Genomic DNA, 20561 nt, shown 5'->3' with positions numbered 1-20561 from the left:
TCAATCTGAAGCAACATCAACCCATTGGCTGCATTCTATCACGTGTGTGGATCTGAAGATGGCGTCTCCAAATGGAGGTAAATTCTAATTTCGTTGTTGGGTGTATAAATTGACATCTTGATACCGAGATGCTGATGAAACCCGTATGCTTCGTATTTCTATTTGCTGAAACATTCTGAGTTCATATGTTGTACAAATAATGTCTCACGTTTTTCACAAGGCTATGCTCACACAACAGGTTATGTCTGCCAAACCAAAACAAGCCAGCTAGCAATGCCCTTCTTCCTACTTGATAAGATAACTATGCAGTTTGTCTTTATTAGCCATCTCGGCCTATCCAATTTATCAGTAACAGCCATTTTAATGGACACTGACCTAGCTAGGTGATCAGCAAAGGAACAGTAGCTGTAATGACTAATTCATTTGCATGCTAGTAGGTAGCTACAGCTAGCTACAGCCAGATAATGTGATACAACCAAAGATTGGTTGTCCAATACTGGACGTTTCAAGAAAGCCCCATACAAACCACCACCAATAGATGTGTCAACTAACCTGTTCTTGGCAATACTTTCTACGTTATTGGTACTTTTCCCCCCGCAGAATCAATGTCCGTTTCCAGTTGTAGGTGGTTCTACAAAAACCAGCGACAACTCAAAGATCATCCATGTTTTGTACCTTGCGAGGAAGTTCCTCGCTGTTTTAGCTGCTGCACATCTGGCATTTCCCAACATCTTTGCAGGAAATAGTCCTTTCTATGTGATGACAGTGCATCACACCGTGTGACCAAAACACAATGTCTTCACACATGCAAGTGGCATATCTCACTCGATACTAAACATGGATTTAATGAGTTCTTGCTGGTTTTGAAGAACCACCTGTATGGAGGTGCATTTGTGTCTTTTCCATACACCTGCAACTGGAAACGGACATTTCTAAGATACTAGTAAGTTCTTGATTCTGTGAGAAAAAAAAATGTATCGCCAAGAACTGGTTAGTTGAACAAAAAGGGCTGTCTAGCTGGAACTGGTTCATGGAACGGAACCGCAAAATCGGAAAATATAACAATTTTGAAGAACAGAACCAAGAACGAAAGTGATCTATACTGTTCTGGAACGAACCAGTTATTACTGTTATTTTACATTTTCCATTCCCACAAAAAAAACGCAACAAAGCGCCTATGCAAAGTCCTCACTGTTACTCAGAAACTTATTCCAGTGTCTGCCTGCCAGTTGAAAATCTTTGCCAGTTTTTGTGTAGGCTACCTCCCCCTCCCTCTGAAGCATGCATAGTCTAATGTAGCTACTGACATTACAGGCGTGATTTAGAAATTAGGGAGAGGTTTTTTAATTAGAGAACAATGGATTAACTTTTTCAATGTTAAGGATACTATAGTTATCACGTTTCACATTGGATTTATTAACTACAAAAAGGTAAGGTATTTTAATTCTGGTGCCACTCTGCTCACACAAGTTTGTCTGGTTTAGCGCTCAAATTCTAGGCAGCATTATGTGCAATGTAATGAATGTAATGGAACTGAGAGTCATGATCAAGAGCTAACTCTGGTCCAAAGTTAGTTAAGCCAACTCTCTGAAGTTCAGAGACATTCAAAGTTCCTTCATAGAAGCTGCTCCTCCGTAGGTATAATTCTGTGGGCCTAATTCAGGAAATGCATGTCATAACAAGATGTCCAGTGCTCTCCTCACCTGCAGAATTTCAGTCGCATGTCGCACCCTACACTACACTAGTCTGTCCAATGCATGTACATAGCTTTCCCGTTCCGTAGCAAGCAGCTCTACCCATTGGTGAACTAATTTAATGTCGTTTTCAGAGGTTTAAAAAGGAACAGAAAGGAACAATATAAACCGTTACTTTTTTGGGGGTTCCAACCGGGTCAGAACTTTATTTTGCTGGTCGGACCAGTGGAACGGAATGAAAACAATAATGGTTCTGTTCAGAACTAAACTATTGGAAAATAATTTTGGTTCCAACCCCTAGTAGAGCCTTAAATAAGCCTACACTCAAACTCACTGTACATTGAGAAGAAAGGATTATGACTCCTTTCATAATATTATGTTAAATTCAAACCCAATCCCTAATTACTTATACTAAATGAGCCCTGTTAATGTAGCGAACAAGCACAATGTCTTAGCGTGAACAGCACTTAGCTAAAGGCTACTCTTTCACATTTAGTAGTGTTGAATCGGTTGATGACGACTAAAATAAGTTTTCCCCCTTTGTAAGGTGATGATTTTGAGTCCTCTCTGCTGAGTTTTGAGAAGCTGGATAGAGCATCTCCTGACCTATGGCCAGAGCAACGTAAGTTTGTCTTCTCCTCTGTGTTCGCTTCATAAAGCCTATTATTGCAATTTACTCATTCCTGATTCTGATTCTCACACAGTGCCAGGAGTTGCAGAATTTGCTGCATCTTGCAAAAATGTGAGTGTTTTTCAAAGATCTATAGCTAGCGTTGATGAATAGACCTACATGGCTGAGAGAATGCACATTCTTCTTATTTTTTGTCTTGCAGCCAATTACCAATTCTCCACCCAAATGGATGGCTGAACTGGAGAGTGAGGACATTGAAATGTTAAAAGGTAAGGTACAGTAGCGTCATATGCTACACTTACTGATGAGCATTGCCTACTTGTGAAAATAGACTAAGTATTCACTGACTGTACTCCAACTCTATTCCTCCCACAGAGCTGGGGAGTCTGACCACAGCAAACCTGATGGAGAAGGTCAAAGGGCTACAGAACCTGGCCTACCAGCTGGGCCTTGAGGAGTGTAAGTATACACACGATACACATACACACTCACAACCAGTTGGGGACCAGAGCTCTGCACGGGCATATACTTTAAGGCCTACCCATGCCCGTGATACTCCGACCGATTTGCTTCTGCCAAAGTTAAGGCCCTGCCCGAAATTAGAAATAGTTTCCTCCGTTAGTAAATCCATAACTTTCTCACTGCGCGCTGCTCGCTCTGCATGCACTCTGCTCATGGCGGCTCTGGATCTGTGAGTATCCATAGCAACGGCTCCGCTTGAGCTGCTCTGCTCATTGACGAGAACTATATAGAGAGCGGTTAGCTACTTTTCATCACTCTAAACTCTTCCAAAACTCAATGAACATGATTATTTTCTGTGAAATGATCTCTCTCGTCTTGTATTTGACGAGGTTGAAGCGCTTTTGACACCATGTTGTGATCTTAGTCAGATACTGTTGGTTGTACTGCGCAGCAGAGCACAAGGAAATGACTCCGCTTCAAAATTTTGGTGATCAATTTAGTGATACCCAAGCCCTGCCCGTACCCTAGTTATTGATGATAAAACAGGCCCTAACCAAGGCCCATCAGGCTCAGGTCGTGTAGCAGAGCTCTAGTTGTCATTCCATAGGCTACCTCTAGATGGTGCTGCTAGCCTTATGGCTAATTTATGTGTGAACGGTCAAGGAACATCTCAAGTATTTGCTACAGTCATTCAACTCATTTTACATTTCACGAAGTAGACACCGCTTATTAAGATTCAATGTATTTCTAATCTTTCTGAATATTGTTATGAATTAGACAGAAATAGATTGTAATTGGAGAGTATTTGAATGATTCCTCATGAAATCTAGACAAAGCAATAACGTGATTTTTGTAATTGTCACAAAATGTGATCCATAGAATAGTCCATTGGAGGATGGATTGTTGAGATATATTTGACATTTGTATCTAAAAGCATAATTGAGAAATAATTAAAGTTGGCATATTTATGACATTTTAGCCTTAACCAAAGACTCCATATTTTTTCATCTTTCATCAGATGCTACAAAACAAAAAAATTGGTGTCATTTGAAGCTTTACCGCTTGCTCTGTAATATTTTGATATATATCAATTCACCTTTCAGCAGGACAATAACCTAAAACACAAGGTCAAATATTCACTGGAGTTTCTTACCAAGACGACTTTGAATGTTCCAGAGTGCCCTAGTTACCGTTTTTAGTTAAATAAGATTGAACATATATATACAGTGGGGGGGAAAATGTATTTGATCCCCTGCTGATTTTGTACGTTTGCCCACTGACAAAGAAAGGATCAGTCTATAATTTTAATGGTAGGTTTATTTGAACAGTGAGAGACAGAATAACAACAAAAAAATCCATAAAAACGCATGTCAGAAATGTTATAAATTGATTTGCATTTTAATGAGGGAAATAAGTATTGTAGACAAGATTGTAGACCTACACAAGGCTGGAATGGGCTACAGGACCATCGTCAAGCAGCTTGGAGAGAATTAACATCTGAATGACTCAGAGGACAACTGGTGAAAGTGTTGTGGTCAGGTTAGACCAAAATGGAGCTCTTTGACATCAACTCAACTCGCCGTGTTTGGAGGAGGAGGAATGCTGCCTATGACCCCAAGAACACCATCTCCACCGTCAAACATGGAGGTGGAAGCATTATGCTTTGGGGGTGTTTTTCTGCTAAGGGGACAGGACAACTTCACCGCATCAAAGGGACGATGGACGGGGCCATGTACCGTCAAATCTTGGGTGAAAACCTCCTTTCCTCAGCCAGGGTATTGAAAATGGGTAGTGGATGGGTATTCCAGCATGACAATGACCCAAAACACATGGCCAAGGCAACAAAGGAGTGGCTCAAGAAGAAGCACATTAAGGTCCTGGAGTGGCCTAGCAAGTCTCCAGACCTTAATCCCATAGAAAATCTGTGGAGGGAGCTGAAGGTTTGAGTTGCCAAACGTCAGCCTCGAAACCTTAATGACTTGGAGAAGATCTGCAAAGAGGAGTGGGACAAAATCCCTCCTGAGATGTGTGCAAACCTGGTGGCCAACTACAAGAAACGTCTGACCTCTGTGATTGCCAACAAGGGTTTTGCCACCAAGTACTAAGTCATGTTTTGCAGAGGGGTGAAATACTTATTTCCCTCATTAAAATGCAAATCATTTTATAACATCTGATTGATTGATTGCTTCTGTGGACAGGTGTCTTTTATACAGGTAACAAGCTGAGATTAGGAGCACTCCCTTTAAGAGTGTGCTCCTAATCTCAGCTCGTTACCTGTATAAAAGACACCTGGGATCCAGAAATCTTTCTGGATCCCAGGTGTCTTTTATACAGGTAACAAGCTGAGATTAGGAGCACTCCCTTTAAGAGTGTGCTCCTAATCTCAGCTCGTTACCTGTATAAAAGACACCTGGGATCCAGAAATCTTTCTGATTGAGAGGGGGTCAAATACTTATTTCCCTCATTAAAATGCAAATCAATTTGTAACATTTTTGACGTGTTTTTCAGGATTTTTTTGTTGTTATTCTGTCTCTCACTGTTCAAATAAACCTACTATTAAAATTATAGACTGATCATTTCTTTGTAAGTGGGCAAACGTACAAAATCAGCAGGGGATCGAATACTTTTCCCCCCAGTATGTATGTGTGTGTGTGTGTATATATATATATATATATATATATATATATATATTTTTTATTTTTTTTAATGAATATTGAAACATCTAAACATGAAAATATATATAAAAAAATATTTGACAAATATTTCAATATAATGCCTTGAGAAAGTATTCATACCCCTTGACTTCTTTTATATTTTGTTGTTACAGCCTGAGTTTTTTTTTTTAAGTCAGCCATCTACAGTACTCACAATACCTCATAATGACAAAGTGAAAACATGTTTTAGATTTTTTTTGTGCATTTACTGAAAATGAAATACAGAAATATCTCATTTAAATAAGTATTCACCCCTGAGTCAATACATGCTAGAATCACCATTGGCAGTGATTACAGCTGTGAGTCTTTCTGGGTAAGTCTCTAAGAACTTTGCACACCTGGGTTGTACAATATTTGCACATTATTCATTTTTTTATTCTTCATGCTCTGTGAAGTTGGTTTTTGACCATTGCTAGACAACCAGTCTTGCCATAGATAAAAACGGTAACTAGGACACTCTGGAACATTCAAAGTCGTCTTGGTAAGAAACTCCAGTGAATATTTGACCTTGTGTTTTAGGTTATTGTCCTGCTGAAAGGTGAATTTGTCTCCCAGGTCTTCTAGAATTTTGCCTGTGCTTAGCTCTATTCCGTTTATTTTTATCCTAAAAAAAACTCCCTTGCCGATGACAAGCATACCCTTAACATGATGCAGCCTCCACCATGCTTGAAAATATGAAGAGTATTTCAACACAACACTTTATTCAGGGCATAAAAGTTTATTTCTTTGCCACATTTTCATTTTTTTTATTTTGTGCCTGTTTTGGAATATTTTTATTCTGTATAAATGTCCTTTGTTTCTCTTTGTCATTTAGGTTAATATTGTTTAGTAACTACAATGTTGCCCTCATGGTGAAATCCCTGAGTGGTTTTCTTCCTCTCCTGCACCTGAGGTAGGCAGGACGCCTGTATCTTTGTTGTGACTGGTTATATTGATACACCATCCAAAGTGTCATTAATAACTTCAACATGCTCAAAGGGATATTCAATGTCTGCTTTTTAAATTTTGACTCAAGACATTTCAGCTTTTCATTATTAATTAATTTGTAAAATGTCTAAAAACATAATTCCTCTTTGACATTATGGGGTATTGTGTGTAGGCCAGTGACATAAAATCTAAATTTAATCCATTTTAAATTCAGGCTGTAACACAACAAAATTTGGTAAAACTCAAGGGGTGTAAATACTTTCTGAAGGCACTGTAATATCTGCTAGTTTAAAGTTATGGCTATTTTATACAGAGAAATTGGCAGTAGTAGGCAATCACAGCCCTCCTTTTACTTGTATCATTGCACGTCAGCATAGGGCAACCATTTTGAATGCATTTTCACATTAAAGGGTAGTTAGCATGAACTTAGCCACATGTAACAAATGGATTTACAGTAGTATACGCATCAATTTCCAATGCAAAGTTACACCTCACTTTTCAAAACTTGTTTTGTAATTAAATAAAATGAATGAGAATGCCGAAATCATGACGGAAACATTTTTTCGGGATGTGAAGGTATATGGAGGACCCAGCAAGCCAGCCTATTCCCTATAATGTAAACTCCAGCAGAAATTACTTAAAATGTCTAACTTAAAATTAAACCAAATTGTTTGCGCTCATGACTACGGGTTTCAATTTAATTTTCAGCCAATTTACAAGCAAATACTTTTTGCAAATCAGTTTACTAGGTTGCTAGCCAACTAGCCTGCTAACGTTAGCCATACTTGCATGCTAAAGTTAACCCTACCAGCCTGCTAACGTTATGTAAGCACTTCATGAGTCAGCCAGTTGCTATCAACACCAACTTACAGCTACATTAAAGTACTGGAGTGACTGCGGTTCCGACATGCCGTAGCTATTGATACGAATATTTCAGCGCAGGTGCAGGAATTTGTTTTACTTAGCTGCTGCACACTGCTGCCAATGTAACTTCTGCTCTGTGCTCCCACTGCTCCGCTGCCACTTCCATGGAGGGGGAAACTACATGTTGTGCACTAAAGATATGGCCGAACTATGCATTCCATGCCTCAAGCGCGATTTCATGTTCTTTTTTCAGTAGGGGTGTTAAGCTACATGTAACTATCATGTTGTACACTGAAGACATGAGTGTGCAAAGCTGTCATCGAGGCAAAGGGTGGCTACTTTGAAGAATCTCAAATATAAAATATATTTTGATTTGTTGAACACTTTTTTGCTTACTACATGATTCCATATGTGTTGTTTCATAGTTTTGATGTCTTCGCTATTATTCTACAATGTAGAAAATGGGTTGGTGTGTCCAAACGTTTGACTGGTACTGTAACTCAGTGTAAAACAACAGCAATTCAACATTGCATTTAGAAGTCTGGTGATGTGGGGGCAGGTCTCACATAAGACAACAAGTATTGAAGCATGTGATGGATGCAAAATGTGGATTGACAGATTTTCTGCATCCATTGTCCTAATCCATAAAGTGTGGATTAGAGAGATGTAGCCTAGCTAAGTGCTCCTTTTTTTCCTAAGAGGAATATGGGTACTTAGCTCGCTATGGACAAAGCACACCATGCACAAACTCAGAAACAAAATGCCGTGACAGAGATTTGATACAGACTTAAGTTATTTCCTCTCAAAGTATTTTTTTGCTGCCAAAATAAAAGTATTGTTGAATTCTAACTATGCATTTAATGTTGGCTGCACTTGTTTTGCACACACTCTTGTTGTAGAATAGAGCACTCCCTTAAATCTATGCTCTCTGGGCGGAGTTCTACCTTAAATCTGGAGTGGATTTAGCCTCCATTCAATGCTTAAACAGAAACTGTAATCTTGTACAGTGAGGACGAGGAACCCTCTGCCCCCCTTTGTGATTCTGAGAGATGTAGAGCATGTTGGTTATGCAGAGGGGGTGCAGGGCTGATAGGTCCCGCTCCACAGAGAGCACCGCTGATTTGTCAAATTCCATAAAGACAGGATGATTAAAGTAGACTCATTCTGGAAAGGATTATGCCAAACATGATTTGTCTGGGCTTTGCCCTGCTCGCTCAGAAATGAGAGATATATTTTTGTTTAATGGCAACGTTTATGTTGATCAAGCAAGCAACCTACCTCAAGATATAGCGCATGACTTGACCGCTTGAGTGACAGTGAATTGCCTCAAAGTGCACATAGACTTGGTGGGGATGACAAACGCAATCACACTGCTTGAATGTCTCATTATTATGCAGCAGGCATTATGAAAGCTCAGATTAGTGTCATTGACTTCAGCATAGCTGTAGATAAAATGTGTTATCTGCTTATTCCAGGCTCATATTTACAGGTCAGGATCCTCTCTCTACCACATATTATAGCTAAATATTATAACTAAATACAAATTAAACAAGCTGATCATACAGTCTGATCCAGGGTCTGTGGGACCAGTCTCACCCAAACGTGATAAGCTTCATTTACAGGCGTTTATGGGAAAATGAAGCTATCTGATGTCCCTCACATTTTTCAGATCAGCTTGTCTTATGCCCTGAGCATGCAGTGATCTGTTCATGATCTTTCATTTGATTAAATGCTTCATGTTGTCTACCATACGACATATTTGTTAGTTGTAAAGATGTTAGCAGCCATAAAGGAAGGGATGTTGTCTTTGCAACCATGTCATGTACCTCAGGATGAAGTAACACAATAATGGTTATTATCGGTCTCAGAGCAGCTTGTAATGATGCCTTTTTAATGTGCTCTGGTTTAATTTTCTTGTTTTCCCGGCTGTCAGAGGAGGCCTTGTAAATCTCAGCTACTTTTTCATCATGTTTGTTTCCTCAGAGAGAGAGAGAGAGAGGGAGGGAACACAAACCAGGGCAGGGGACAGGATTTACTACCCCCCCCCCCCTTTAAACATGTGGCCCATTAAACTGAGCTGGTTAATGGGCAGAGCACAATCAGCCAGTGAAAACACCCTCCTTGATGCCTGTGGAGGAAGGGGACTGGCCAGACGTAGACACCCTGACCTAGAGGACACTGATTTCACCTGAACCTTCAGAAGGACTTGGAACACCAGCCTAATGTCATGTAAAATGGCTAGCCTAATGTAATGTAGCCTAATCTTTGGAGATCCAAAGGCAGATTACCTGTAGAACAGAGGCCCCAAGTGTGCAAGTGGGGCAGCACTGCATGTATATTATGCATGCACATATGTGTTAGTATGGGTGTGTGTGGCAGGCCCCTGTTCCCTGGGGGCCCCCCTCCCCCCCCCCCCCCCCCCGATGGCTGTGTGATGCTGCCACAGTGTGCCCCATGGGGGACCTGGCGCATGCCTCCCCAGACCCCAGCTGCTGCTCCGACCTGTGATGAATGCCCCTGTTGTGGGCCGCTGAGCTCGGCATCAGCCCTGGGTCCCAGGAGAGCGCTGACTACTGTGATAAGTGCTGTTATTGGAGGTAATTGAAAGGGGATTGGTCCTGAGGGACAGGCCTCAGGCTGCTGCTCTAACACACTTGTAGGTTTCACTGATCCCCACCACCACCAGCTGACTGGACTGACTGGGCCTTGGCTCCTTGCTAATGCAGGGATATCTTTCTCTATGATGTGGCCTAATATGGAGCCAAGCAGCTTCCCTATGCAGAGACCATTTAGTGTAGACTGATATAATTTTTCTGTATAATTATTTAGAGTCAAATGATGAGGACAAGTACTGTACAAAACCAGCCTCCTTATTTTTCACTGCAATGGATTTATTGTTGGAAATAGATTCAGATTTAAATAATGGGGCCAATGTGTGACATTGGGATTAACATTTCTAAATGGTTTGAAACAGAATTAAAAAAAGATTTTCATGCAGGAAGTGAATATTTGCAAATTAGCTATTAACTTCACCTATACAACATCATATGCCTAGGACTATACATCCCTTTAAGAAGGGTTCATAAAACATTGGCAAGACAAATTCAAGGAGTTTCACTATCTTTTTTAAGCACTTCATTGTAATTGAAGGACCTCTGTTATACAATTGTAAAGACATAATTTAATAATATAGACCCCCCCCCCCCCAAAAAAAAGCATTTAAGAATAATAAAAACATTTTTTTGGGGGGGGGGTCTTGCCAATGCATTGATATTCAAATGATTATTACATTCTAAAATATGTGAGAATAATGTGGACATTGCCTGACTAAATAGATTGGATGGCCATTTTTCTGTAGCCTATGTGGCTGACGCAGGCACACATAATAAAGCCATGAATAGTGGTAGCATTCATCTCACCATTTGAATCTCACCATCACTGTTTTCATAATGACAAAGTGACCAAAAACCAGGTTCCTTTTTTATTGGAAGAATTTGTCAATCAATTGAAGTGCTGGGAAACAAACGAAAGTGGCCACATCTCTCACAAAAACTGATAAAAAAATGAAATCATGGAAAATTATAAGGGAGCAGGAGAACGTATAAATTGGCTACAATATTTACAAGGACTTTTCAAGCACCAAATTGATTAAATGTCTGATTTTCAAGGTAGGCCTATTCAAATACTTGAGTTTCTGACCTCCAAATTAAAGTTCAAGTAGGCTACTTCAAGTCCCTTGTACTGTTTAAAATTGCAGGTGTAACATGGAAAACAAAATGTATTTATCATGTTATTTCATTACCAGGTTATATTGTGAATAAGCCCACTGGGGTATGTAATTTGTCATTATATCCAGAATAATGAATAGGAATAGCATTGGGTGTTGTGCAAAAGCCTATCTTACACAATTGAGCACAGTAGACTCGGTGTCCAATCCGAGGCACAAAAATATGAAACATGAACTCATTACCTTAATACTTTCTCTGTTAAATCTAACGAGACCCTGCTCTAAATCAAGCAGACAACAACAGATTATCAACATCAATTCGCTAGGGATATTAGATCCAATGTGAATCCAGGCACAACTGTCTTCACCGGCAACAAATGAGAGACACATATTCCTCGCAAACTCCTTTTTTCCAGCACTTGAGCTGTTGTTGCATGGCATGCGCTATCACAACAGCTGTTTGTCACCTGACTGTCCTTCATGGATCTGGTGATGTGTGAAAATATCATGGTGTAACTAATCAGCTGGACACCAAATGCCCATCGAATAAGTGTTATACATAATTATTGAAGAACCACGTTAATGACAGTATTGATTTAGGTTTTAAGTATCAAAGTAAGGTGACACTTTCGGTTAGAAGCATGCAATTTTGCAATCTCATACATCATTTTTGATTTGTGTGCCCATGAAAACTGTTTTCACCCTGTAACATAAGGAGACACGGAATGTTACCTAGTTACACTGCGTTTCTGAGATCTCTATACAAAAAAACTGTCCGACAGCTAGATCCAGGATTCTTACAGGGTTCAAGTTTAATATCTAATTTAACTGATTCATACTTAATATATTATATAATGACAACTTGCACTGCCATAAAAGCAAGGACAGGAAAGTAACGTTTTATGTCACACAATTTTTGACAAATCCATCAAGACACCAACCATGATAAAGGGTTAAACAGGTGAATCAACTCGTGAATTTTATTGAATATAGCTATGTTCTCCCCGTATATCTTCATGTAATGAGATGAAAAAATTGGCAGATTATTATCAATGACTTATCAACAGCTGTAACAAGTTGTCTAGTATAGGAAGTCCTTACTGGTGCCCTAGTTTATATAAAGAGCCATTTGCATGTCAAGGTGCTTAAAGTGCATATTAGTCTAAGATCTTGTTAATTTTGAAGTATTGCACTTGAATAAAATACTTTGTCTCTGTTGGTTTTTACTTCTGGCTGCCTGTAGCTGTGGCCAGAGGGGAGGGGTTGGAATTTGGGTTGGAGTGGATAGAAAGAGTCTGACCTGATTCTAGTCGCCTTCTGCAGAGCTCTGCACAGACAGACAGATGACAGGTCTTGCTGCTGCCACATTATTTTACAGCAAGACCTGCCAATCTTCCTCAATGAGGCTGTCATAATCATCCAGGTAATCCTCCAGGTTTGGTTTGATACAAGGGAACGCCAGTCAAGACCAGTGCTGCTTAGTATTGGCTGGCGGTGGCAAAGAGCTGTCCAGGTCTAAACACCACTGTGTCGCCACCACAGTAAAGCCAGGATGACCCCTACATCCCTGCCTATGTGGAGTTGAGGCTGAAGGTCAGTGCTGACAGCTCCTAATGGCCCAGCATCAATCTCCTTCCTATTAAGAGGCCAGGGCTGCTGAATATGATTGCATTCACACTGGCCCATGGTGCTAATGTGCCTTCATCAATCCATCAGGGCGGCCTGAGCGACCGCGGGGCGGGCCGTTATGAAGTTCTGCTCTCTGACAACCTCTGAATGAGGAACTGGGGACCCACCCCCTCCTCTCCTCTGTCCTCCTCTCCGCATCGGCCTGCTTTATGAGCTCATAGTGGAGATGAATAGCAAGGCCCACCCGCTGGAGAATTGTCCGTGGTAAAGACGCCATTAGGAATGGCGTGATGGGAAACTGAAACGAGTCAAACGATGATGTGTGTGTTGAGAAGTTTTCTGTATCAAATTATTTCATTTTTTTGCGATTTGAGATGCATGTTTTGGGTGAAATGTTGTTTGGCTTGAGGAGATGAAATTGCTGGTATGAGAAAAGTGTCCCTAAAAACACCGTTTCTGTTTAGCACAATATGTACCAAGTTAATCCAGAAGCCTCTAACCAGTGTTGCATGGTTCACGCAGTTTAGGTTCCTGACTGTTTATATTTAGTGCAGCTGTTGAAGCATGTAGCAACAGTCAGTGCTGAATCGCAATCGTACAATCAGAATTGTGGTTCATCAAACTCTTGAAATTCTTCAGTTCACTTTTAGCAATTTTGAATGTTCGACTATTACACTAAGGTTGTCTAAACAGCCTAGAAGCTATGGTGCTTTGCCCTCTGTCTCTGTATCAGTGTTGGAGGTGTGTATCATGGTCGAGGGAAAGAGAGCTGCACACACCGCCTGTTCTTCAGCCTGCCTGCCTGCCTGCCTGCCTGCCTGCCTGCCTGCCTGCCTGCCTGCCTGCCTGCCTGCCTGCCTGCCTGCCTGCCTGCCGCCTCCCTGAGCAGATCGGAAATGACACTTCATTTCCATAAACGCATTAGGAATTCATTGGATTTTCTTTCCCAGCTAATCATAGTGGCGGTGTAAAACCTTTTAGGCATTTTAATGAATGAATTTTGACTGATTGCCTATTAATAAGGACACCTCTTGAACAGGGATAGGCTGTGGCATGGGTGGGGAGGTGTAGATGTGTTTGTTTGTGCGAGCGTGTGTGTGTGTGTCTCAGTGCACACAGGCAGGAATATATTGGAGGGAGAGAAGAGGGGGGAGGAGAGGAGCGCTCTCGGTTGGGACATAAAGAGGAACCAGTGGCTCCCCTGGGAAATCACTGGCTGTGTCTGCATCTTAAATATCCCTGTGAAGTATCAATAAGTACGTAATTGAATTGTGAACACAAACATGAGCGTCAGGTGTAGGCTATGTTTTGTGAGGCGGGTGTGTATATGGCAAGGGGGGGTGAGTGAATGTGTTAATGGAGGAAGGAGGGGTTTGTGGGGGGTGTCATCCCCGGGTCCCAGGGGAAGTGGACAGTGAGAATGGATGTTAAATCCATTAAGTAAAGCTTACAACCAGTAATAGCTGAGTGGCACTTAAAGATGGGCAGCGGGGGTCAGATTAGTCTGCTTGACTCTTAATGATAGTGAATTGTGGAAGTCGGGTCTGGAGGCTGGGACGCCAGTTAACCCAGGTGGTCATCTGTCTCTAGGGCTAACAGGGGTCTGGCTGGCTCCTCTGGCGTGTGCCTGGAGAGGTGAAGCGGCCTCATCACGATTACTACCATTCTACACACGGGGGGGACAAGATGATGTGACAATGACACCCAGATCACCCACTCCAAACGGTAGGAAGGTGATGTCACACATTTAGGCTATACATTTACATTGGGAGAATGCTATTTTGAGAAGTGCTGGTGGACGAATATTGTATTCAGTATTGGATATTCATTTGGTTGAGGGGGACATTTTGTCATTTTTATTTCCCATCAGTCCCACATTGTGATGGCATTCCCAGGCCAGCCCAGCCAGGGCTAAATGATAATTAGAGCGCAACTAATCAACAGGGTGAAGACATGGCCCTCACAATCCATAAGGTGTTATTTAGTATGGCTGGCAGCTGTAACAAGTCACTGATAAATAAGTACAGAATTAGTGATTGACCTTTGTAATCAACTAAACACATCTCTAACTCCTTCTAATCAGTATTGATTGCCCCTGCCGTGTACCAGTGTCTATGTGTGGGCATGTATACATGCATCTGTGTGTGAGTGTGTGTTTCTGGGTGGGGGGGGGGAGGGTATTTGCCATCTATGTCGGTGTCTTCCACTCCGTGTGTGTGAGTCCAGTTGCCTGAGGGTGGCTGACTGGCTGATCATTTCTCTTCCCGCTTTTAATATTTCTCTTACAATGCAAAACATATGAGTTTCTATGTGACAGAGGCGGATGCTAAACTGAACTCGTAATTAATGAGTGGCTCAGAGGGGTTAGTCTTGATCAAGGGGGGGGGGGGGGGGGGGCTACAGCCACAGACCAGGCTGCTCTCATTTATTGTTGGGGGGATCGAGAGAGATACAGAGGGAGAGGGCCACCAGTCTCTCCCATTAGCAGGCCTCTCCAGAAACCAGTGGTCCATTTAACACGCTCTTAGCAGAGAGATCAGAATGATAAACTGGGATTAGGAGACCAATGACTCAATAGTATTCTCTAAAGCAGGGGTATTTAACTCTTAGGGTGTTTTCACATATAGCCCTCAGTCCTCTTTAACGTGAACTCTGGTGTAAAAAAATAAGCAAAATAACTCTGTTCTCTTTGTATTCACACTGCCCTTGCATTTGCATGAGGACTCAACTCTTTTGCCAGTTCACTTCACCTTTTTTGAGGTCTGAGTCCTCTTTGCATTCAAATTGGTATGTTCTGAAAGGAACCAAGATATTTTTCCAACATTCCCTCAATGCACTCTGGGTAAAAGTCCAGGACAAGCCATTCCATCAGAACGTGTTATCGGACAGCTAGATATACCAACGTACATTTTGTAAACTAATTGATTTAGTTAAAAAACATTGTAATCGGAAGATAATATTAACATGTAAATATCATTGATAACAGATGAAATAGCAGAAGAATTACTGGAGATTAAATAATGCTGTAGGCCTAACTGAAAATTGTGCACTCAATGTAGGCTACTGCCCCTTTAACTTCTTACGGCTGAAATCCGTTAACGGGATCAACAGCCAGTGAAAGTGCAGAGCGCCAAATTCAAAACAGCAGAAATCTCATGATTAAAATTCCTCAAACATACAAGTATTATACACCATTTTAAAGATAAGATTCTCATTAATCCAACCACAGTGTTCGATTTCAAAAAGGCTTTACAGCGAAAGCACACCTAACAATTATGTTAGGTCAGCACCTAGTCACAAAAAAACATACAGCCATTTTCCAGCCAAAGAGAGGAGTCACAAAAAGCAGAAATAGAGATAAAATTAATCACTAACCTTTAATGATCTTCATCAGATGGCACTCATAGGACTTCATGTTACACAATACATGTATGTTTTGTTCGATAAAGTTCATATTTATATCCAAAAATCTCAGTTTACATTGGCGCGTTATGTTCAGGAATGTTTTGCCTCCAAAACCGCCGGTGACTTTGCAGAGAGCCACATCAATTTACAGAAATACTTATCATAAACTTTGATAAAATATACAAGGCACAGAATTAAAGATACACTTCTCCTTAATGCAACCGCTGTGTCAGATTTCAAAAAAGCTTTACGGTGAAAGCAAACTTTGCAATAATCTGAGTACAGCGCTCAGACATCAAAACAATCCATACAGATACCCGCCATTTTGGAGTCAACAGAAGTCACAAATACCATTCTAAATATTCACTTACCTTTAATGATCTCCATCGGAATGCACTCCCAGGAATCCCAGTTCCACAATAAATGTTTGTTTTGTTCGATAAAGTCCATCCTTTATGTCCAAATACCTCCTTTTTATTCGCGCGTTCAGTCGAGTAATCCAAATGCACTGTGCTCGCGCAGTAAGTTCAGACGAAAAGTAAAAAAAGTTATATTACAGTTTGTAGAAACATGTCAAACGATGTATAGAATCAATCTTTAGGATGTTTTTATCATAAATCTTCATAATATTCCAACCGGACGATTCCTTTGTCTTCAGAAATGAAAAGGAAGCGCGCCTGTCTGAGCTCATGTCATTTTCTCAGTCATCTGATTCCAATGGCTCTTCTCGCCCCATTCACAGTAGACGCATGAAACACCATTCTAAAGACTGTTGACATCTAGTGGAAGCCTTAGGAAGTGCAAAATGACCCCACAGACACGGTATACTGGATAGGCAATCACTTGAAAAACTACAAGCCTCAGATTTCCACACTTCCTGGTTGGATTTTTCTCAGGTTTTTGCCTGCCATATGAGTTCTGTTATACTCACAGACATCATTCAAACAGTTTTAGAAACTTCAGAGTGTTTTCTATCCAAATCTACTAATAATATGCATATCTTAGCTTCTGGGCCTGAGAAGCAGGCAGTTTACTCTGGGCACCTTCTTCATCCAAGCTACTCAATACTGCCACCCATCCATAAGAAGTTAAGAGCTGGAATGGATTTTGGACCTTATGTTTTGATTATCAGCAACTATGTTGTTGTCTTCTCACACCATTCAAGCCCCACAATTGAATAATCCGTTTATGAATCTCTCTTAGCCTATAGATCAATATATTGCAAACAAATAATTTGAACATCGTGTCAGTACAAAATTCCACATATATTTTGGAATCCTTTGTATCCTTGACAATCACTAGTCAATATCCAAAAACAGTTTTTTTTTCTACGAACCTGCACATCATCTTCTCTCTCCAATGTGAGGGGTTATGTCAGGGGAAACAGTGTTGCAGTAGTCTAGTGTGAGGGGTTATGGCAGTAGTCTAGTGTGAGGGGTTATGACAGGGGAAACAGTGTTGCAGTAGTCTAGTGTGAGGGGTTATGTCAGTAGTCTAGTGTGAGGGGTTATGGCAGGAGAAACAGTGTTGTACTAGTCTAGTGTGAGGGGTTATGTCAGTAGTCTAGTATGAGGAGTTATGTCAGTAGTCTAGTGTGAGGGGTTATGACAGGGGAAACAGTATTGCAGTAGTCTAGTGTGAGGGGTTATGTCAGTAGTCTAGTGTGAGGGGTTATGTCAGTAGTCTAGTATGAGGAGTTATGTCAGTAGTCTAGTGTGAGGGGTTATGTCAGTAGTCTAATGTGAGGGGTTATGTCAGGGGAAACAGTGTTGCAGTAGTCTAGTGTGAGGGGTTATGTCAGTAGTCTAGTGTGAGGGGTTATGTCAGTAGTCTAGTGTGAGGGGTTATGTCAGTAGTCTAGTGTGAGGGGTTATGTCAGTAGTCTAGTATGAGGAGTTATGGCAGGGGGAACAGTGTTGTAGTAGTCTAGTGTGAGGGGTTATGTCAGTAGTCTAGTGTGAGGGGTTATGTCAGTAGTCTAGTGTGAGGGGTTATGTCAGTAGTCTAGTGTGAGGGGTTATGTCAGTAGTCTAGTGTGAGGGGTTATGTCAGTAGTCTAGTATGAGGAGTTATGGCAGGGGAAACAGTATTGCAGTAGTCTAGTGTGAGGGGTTATGTCAGTAGTCTAGTGTGAGGGGTTATGTCAGTAGTCTAGTGTGAGGGGTTATGTCAGTAGTCTAGTGTGAGGGGTTATGGCAGGAGAAACAGTGTTGTACTAGTCTAGTGTGAGGGGTTATGTCAGTAGTCTAGTATGAGGAGTTATGTCAGTAGTCTAGTGTGAGGGGTTATGTCAGTAGTCTAATGTGAGGGGTTATGTCAGGGGAAACAGTGTTGCAGTAGTCTAGTGTGAGGGGTTATGTCAGTAGTCTAGTGTGAGGGGTTATGTCAGTAGTCTAGTGTGAGGGGTTATGTCAGTAGTCTAGTGTGAGGGGTTATGTCAGTAGTCTAGTATGAGGAGTTATGGCAGGGGGAACAGTGTTGTAGTAGTCTAGTGTGAGGGGTTATGTCAGTAGTCTAGTGTGAGGGGTTATGTCAGTAGTCTAGTGTGAGGGGTTATGTCAGTAGTCTAGTGTGAGGGGTTATGTCAGTAGTCTAGTGTGAGGGGTTATGTCAGTAGTCTAGTATGAGGAGTTATGGCAGGGGAAACAGTATTGCAGTAGTCTAGTGTGAGGGGTTATGTCAGTAGTCTAGTGTGAGGGGTTATGTCAGTAGTCTAGTGTGAGGGGTTATGTCAGTAGTCTAGTGTGAGGGGTTATGTCAGTAGTCTAGTATGAGGAGTTATGGCAGGGGAAACAGTGTTGCAGTAGTCTAGTGTGAGGGGTTATGTCAGTAGTCTAGTGTGAGGGGTTATGTCAGTAGTCTAGTGTGAGGGGTTATGGCAGGGGAAACAGTGTTGCAGTAGTCTAGTGTGAGGGGTTATGTCAGTAGTCTAGTGTGAGGGGTTATGTCAGTAGTCTAGTGTGAGGGGTTATGTCAGTAGTCTAGTGTGAGGGGTTATGGCAATTGAAACTGTGTTGCAGTAGTCTAGTGTGAGGGGTTATGGCAGGTGAAACTGTGTTGCATAGTTTAGTGTGTGGTGCGGGAATAATGACAAGTGAACCTGGGAAGCTTTGTGTTCACATTGCCCTAAAAAAGGGAACTGGGCCTGCCGAGTTGTGCAGCGTTCTAAGGCACTGGAGCGCAGTGCTAGATGCGTCACTACAGACTAGAGGTCGACCGATTATGATTTTTCAACGCCGATACTGATCCCGATTATTGGAGGGCCAAAAACCGCCGATATCGATAATTTTTTTTTTTATTTGTAATAATGACAATTACAACAATACTGAATGAACACTTATTTTAACTTAATATAATACATAAATAAAATCAATTTAGCCTCAAATAAATAATGAAACATGTTCAATTTGGTTTAAATAATGCAAAAACAGTGTTGGAGAAGAAAGTAAAAGTGCATAATGTGCCATGTAAAAAAGCGAACATTTAAGTTCCTTGCTCAGAACATGAGAACATATGAAAGCTGGTGGTTCCTTTTAACATGAGTCTTCAATATTCCCAGGTAAGAAGTTTTAGGTTGTAGTTATTATAGGAATTATAGGACTATTTCTCTCTATACAATTTGTATTTCATATACCTTTGACTATTGGATGTTCTTATAGGCACTTTAGTATTGCCAGTGTAACAGTATAGCTTCTGCCCCTCTCCTCGCTCCTACCTGGGCTCGAACCAGGAACACATCGACAACAGCCACCCTCGAAGCAGCGTTACCCATGCAGAGCAAGGGGAACAACTACTCCCAGTCTCAGAGCGAGTGACGTTTGAAACGCTATTAGCGCGCACCCACCGCTAACTAGCTAGCCATTTCACATCGGTTACACCAGCCTAATCTCGGGAGTTGATAGGCTTGAAGTCATAAACAGCACAATGCTTGAAGCATTGCGAAGAGCTGCTGGCAAACGCACGAAAGTGCTGTTTGAAGGAATGCTTACGAGCCAGCTGGTGCCTACCATCGCTCAGTCAGACTGCTCTGTCAAATCATAGACTTAATTATAACATAATAACACACAGAAATACGAGCCTTTGGTCATTAAAATGGTCGAATCCGGAAACTATCATTTTGAAAACAAAACGTTTATTCTTTCAGTGAAATACGGAACCGTTCCGTATTTTATCTAACGGATGTCATCCCTAAGTCTAAATATTGCTGTTACATTGTACAACCTTCAATGTTATGTCATAATTAATTACGGCCTTTGTTAGAAATAAATGGACTTCACACAGTTCGCAATGAGCCAGGCGACCCAAACTGCTGCATATACCCTGACTGCTTATAAGAAATTCATGTTAGCAGGCAATATTAACTAAATATGCAGGTTTAAAAATATATACTTGTGTATTGATTTTAAAGAAAGGCATTGATGTTTATGGTTAGGTACATTGGTGCAACGACAGTGCTTTTTTCGCAAATGCGCTTATTAAATCATCACCCGTTTGTCGAAGTAGGCTGT

At 41.2% G+C, this 20561-nt stretch overlaps 1 protein-coding gene across 4 annotated transcripts in view; it reads left to right on the top strand.

Annotated features, from left to right (window-relative positions):
* Positions 1–20561, top strand: part of LOC106589484 (protein lin-52 homolog) — a 31074-nt gene continuing 10513 nt past the window's right edge. The window contains exons 1-6 of one of the 4 annotated variants that reach the window (XM_045716031.2): positions 1–77; positions 2242–2316; positions 2399–2436; positions 2528–2594; positions 2701–2784; positions 14239–14373. In XM_045716031.2, coding sequence (XP_045571987.1) covers positions 59–77; positions 2242–2316; positions 2399–2436; positions 2528–2594; positions 2701–2784; positions 14239–14373 — 418 coding nt within the window. In that variant the 5' untranslated portion in view covers positions 1–58. Of the gene's footprint in view, positions 78–786; positions 944–2241; positions 2317–2398; positions 2437–2527; positions 2595–2700; positions 2785–6315; positions 9642–14238; positions 14374–20561 lie in introns of those variants that run through there. The other 3 variants (XM_045716038.2, XM_045716037.2, XM_014179611.2) reach the window with 3 other exon arrangements.

The sequence above is a fragment of the Salmo salar genome, chromosome 01 (assembly GCF_965601325.2).
Source record: "Salmo salar chromosome 01, fSalSal1, whole genome shotgun sequence".
NCBI classification, from domain to species: Eukaryota; Metazoa; Chordata; class Actinopteri; order Salmoniformes; family Salmonidae; genus Salmo; species Salmo salar.
This window is presented reverse-complemented; position numbering and strand designations above follow the sequence as displayed.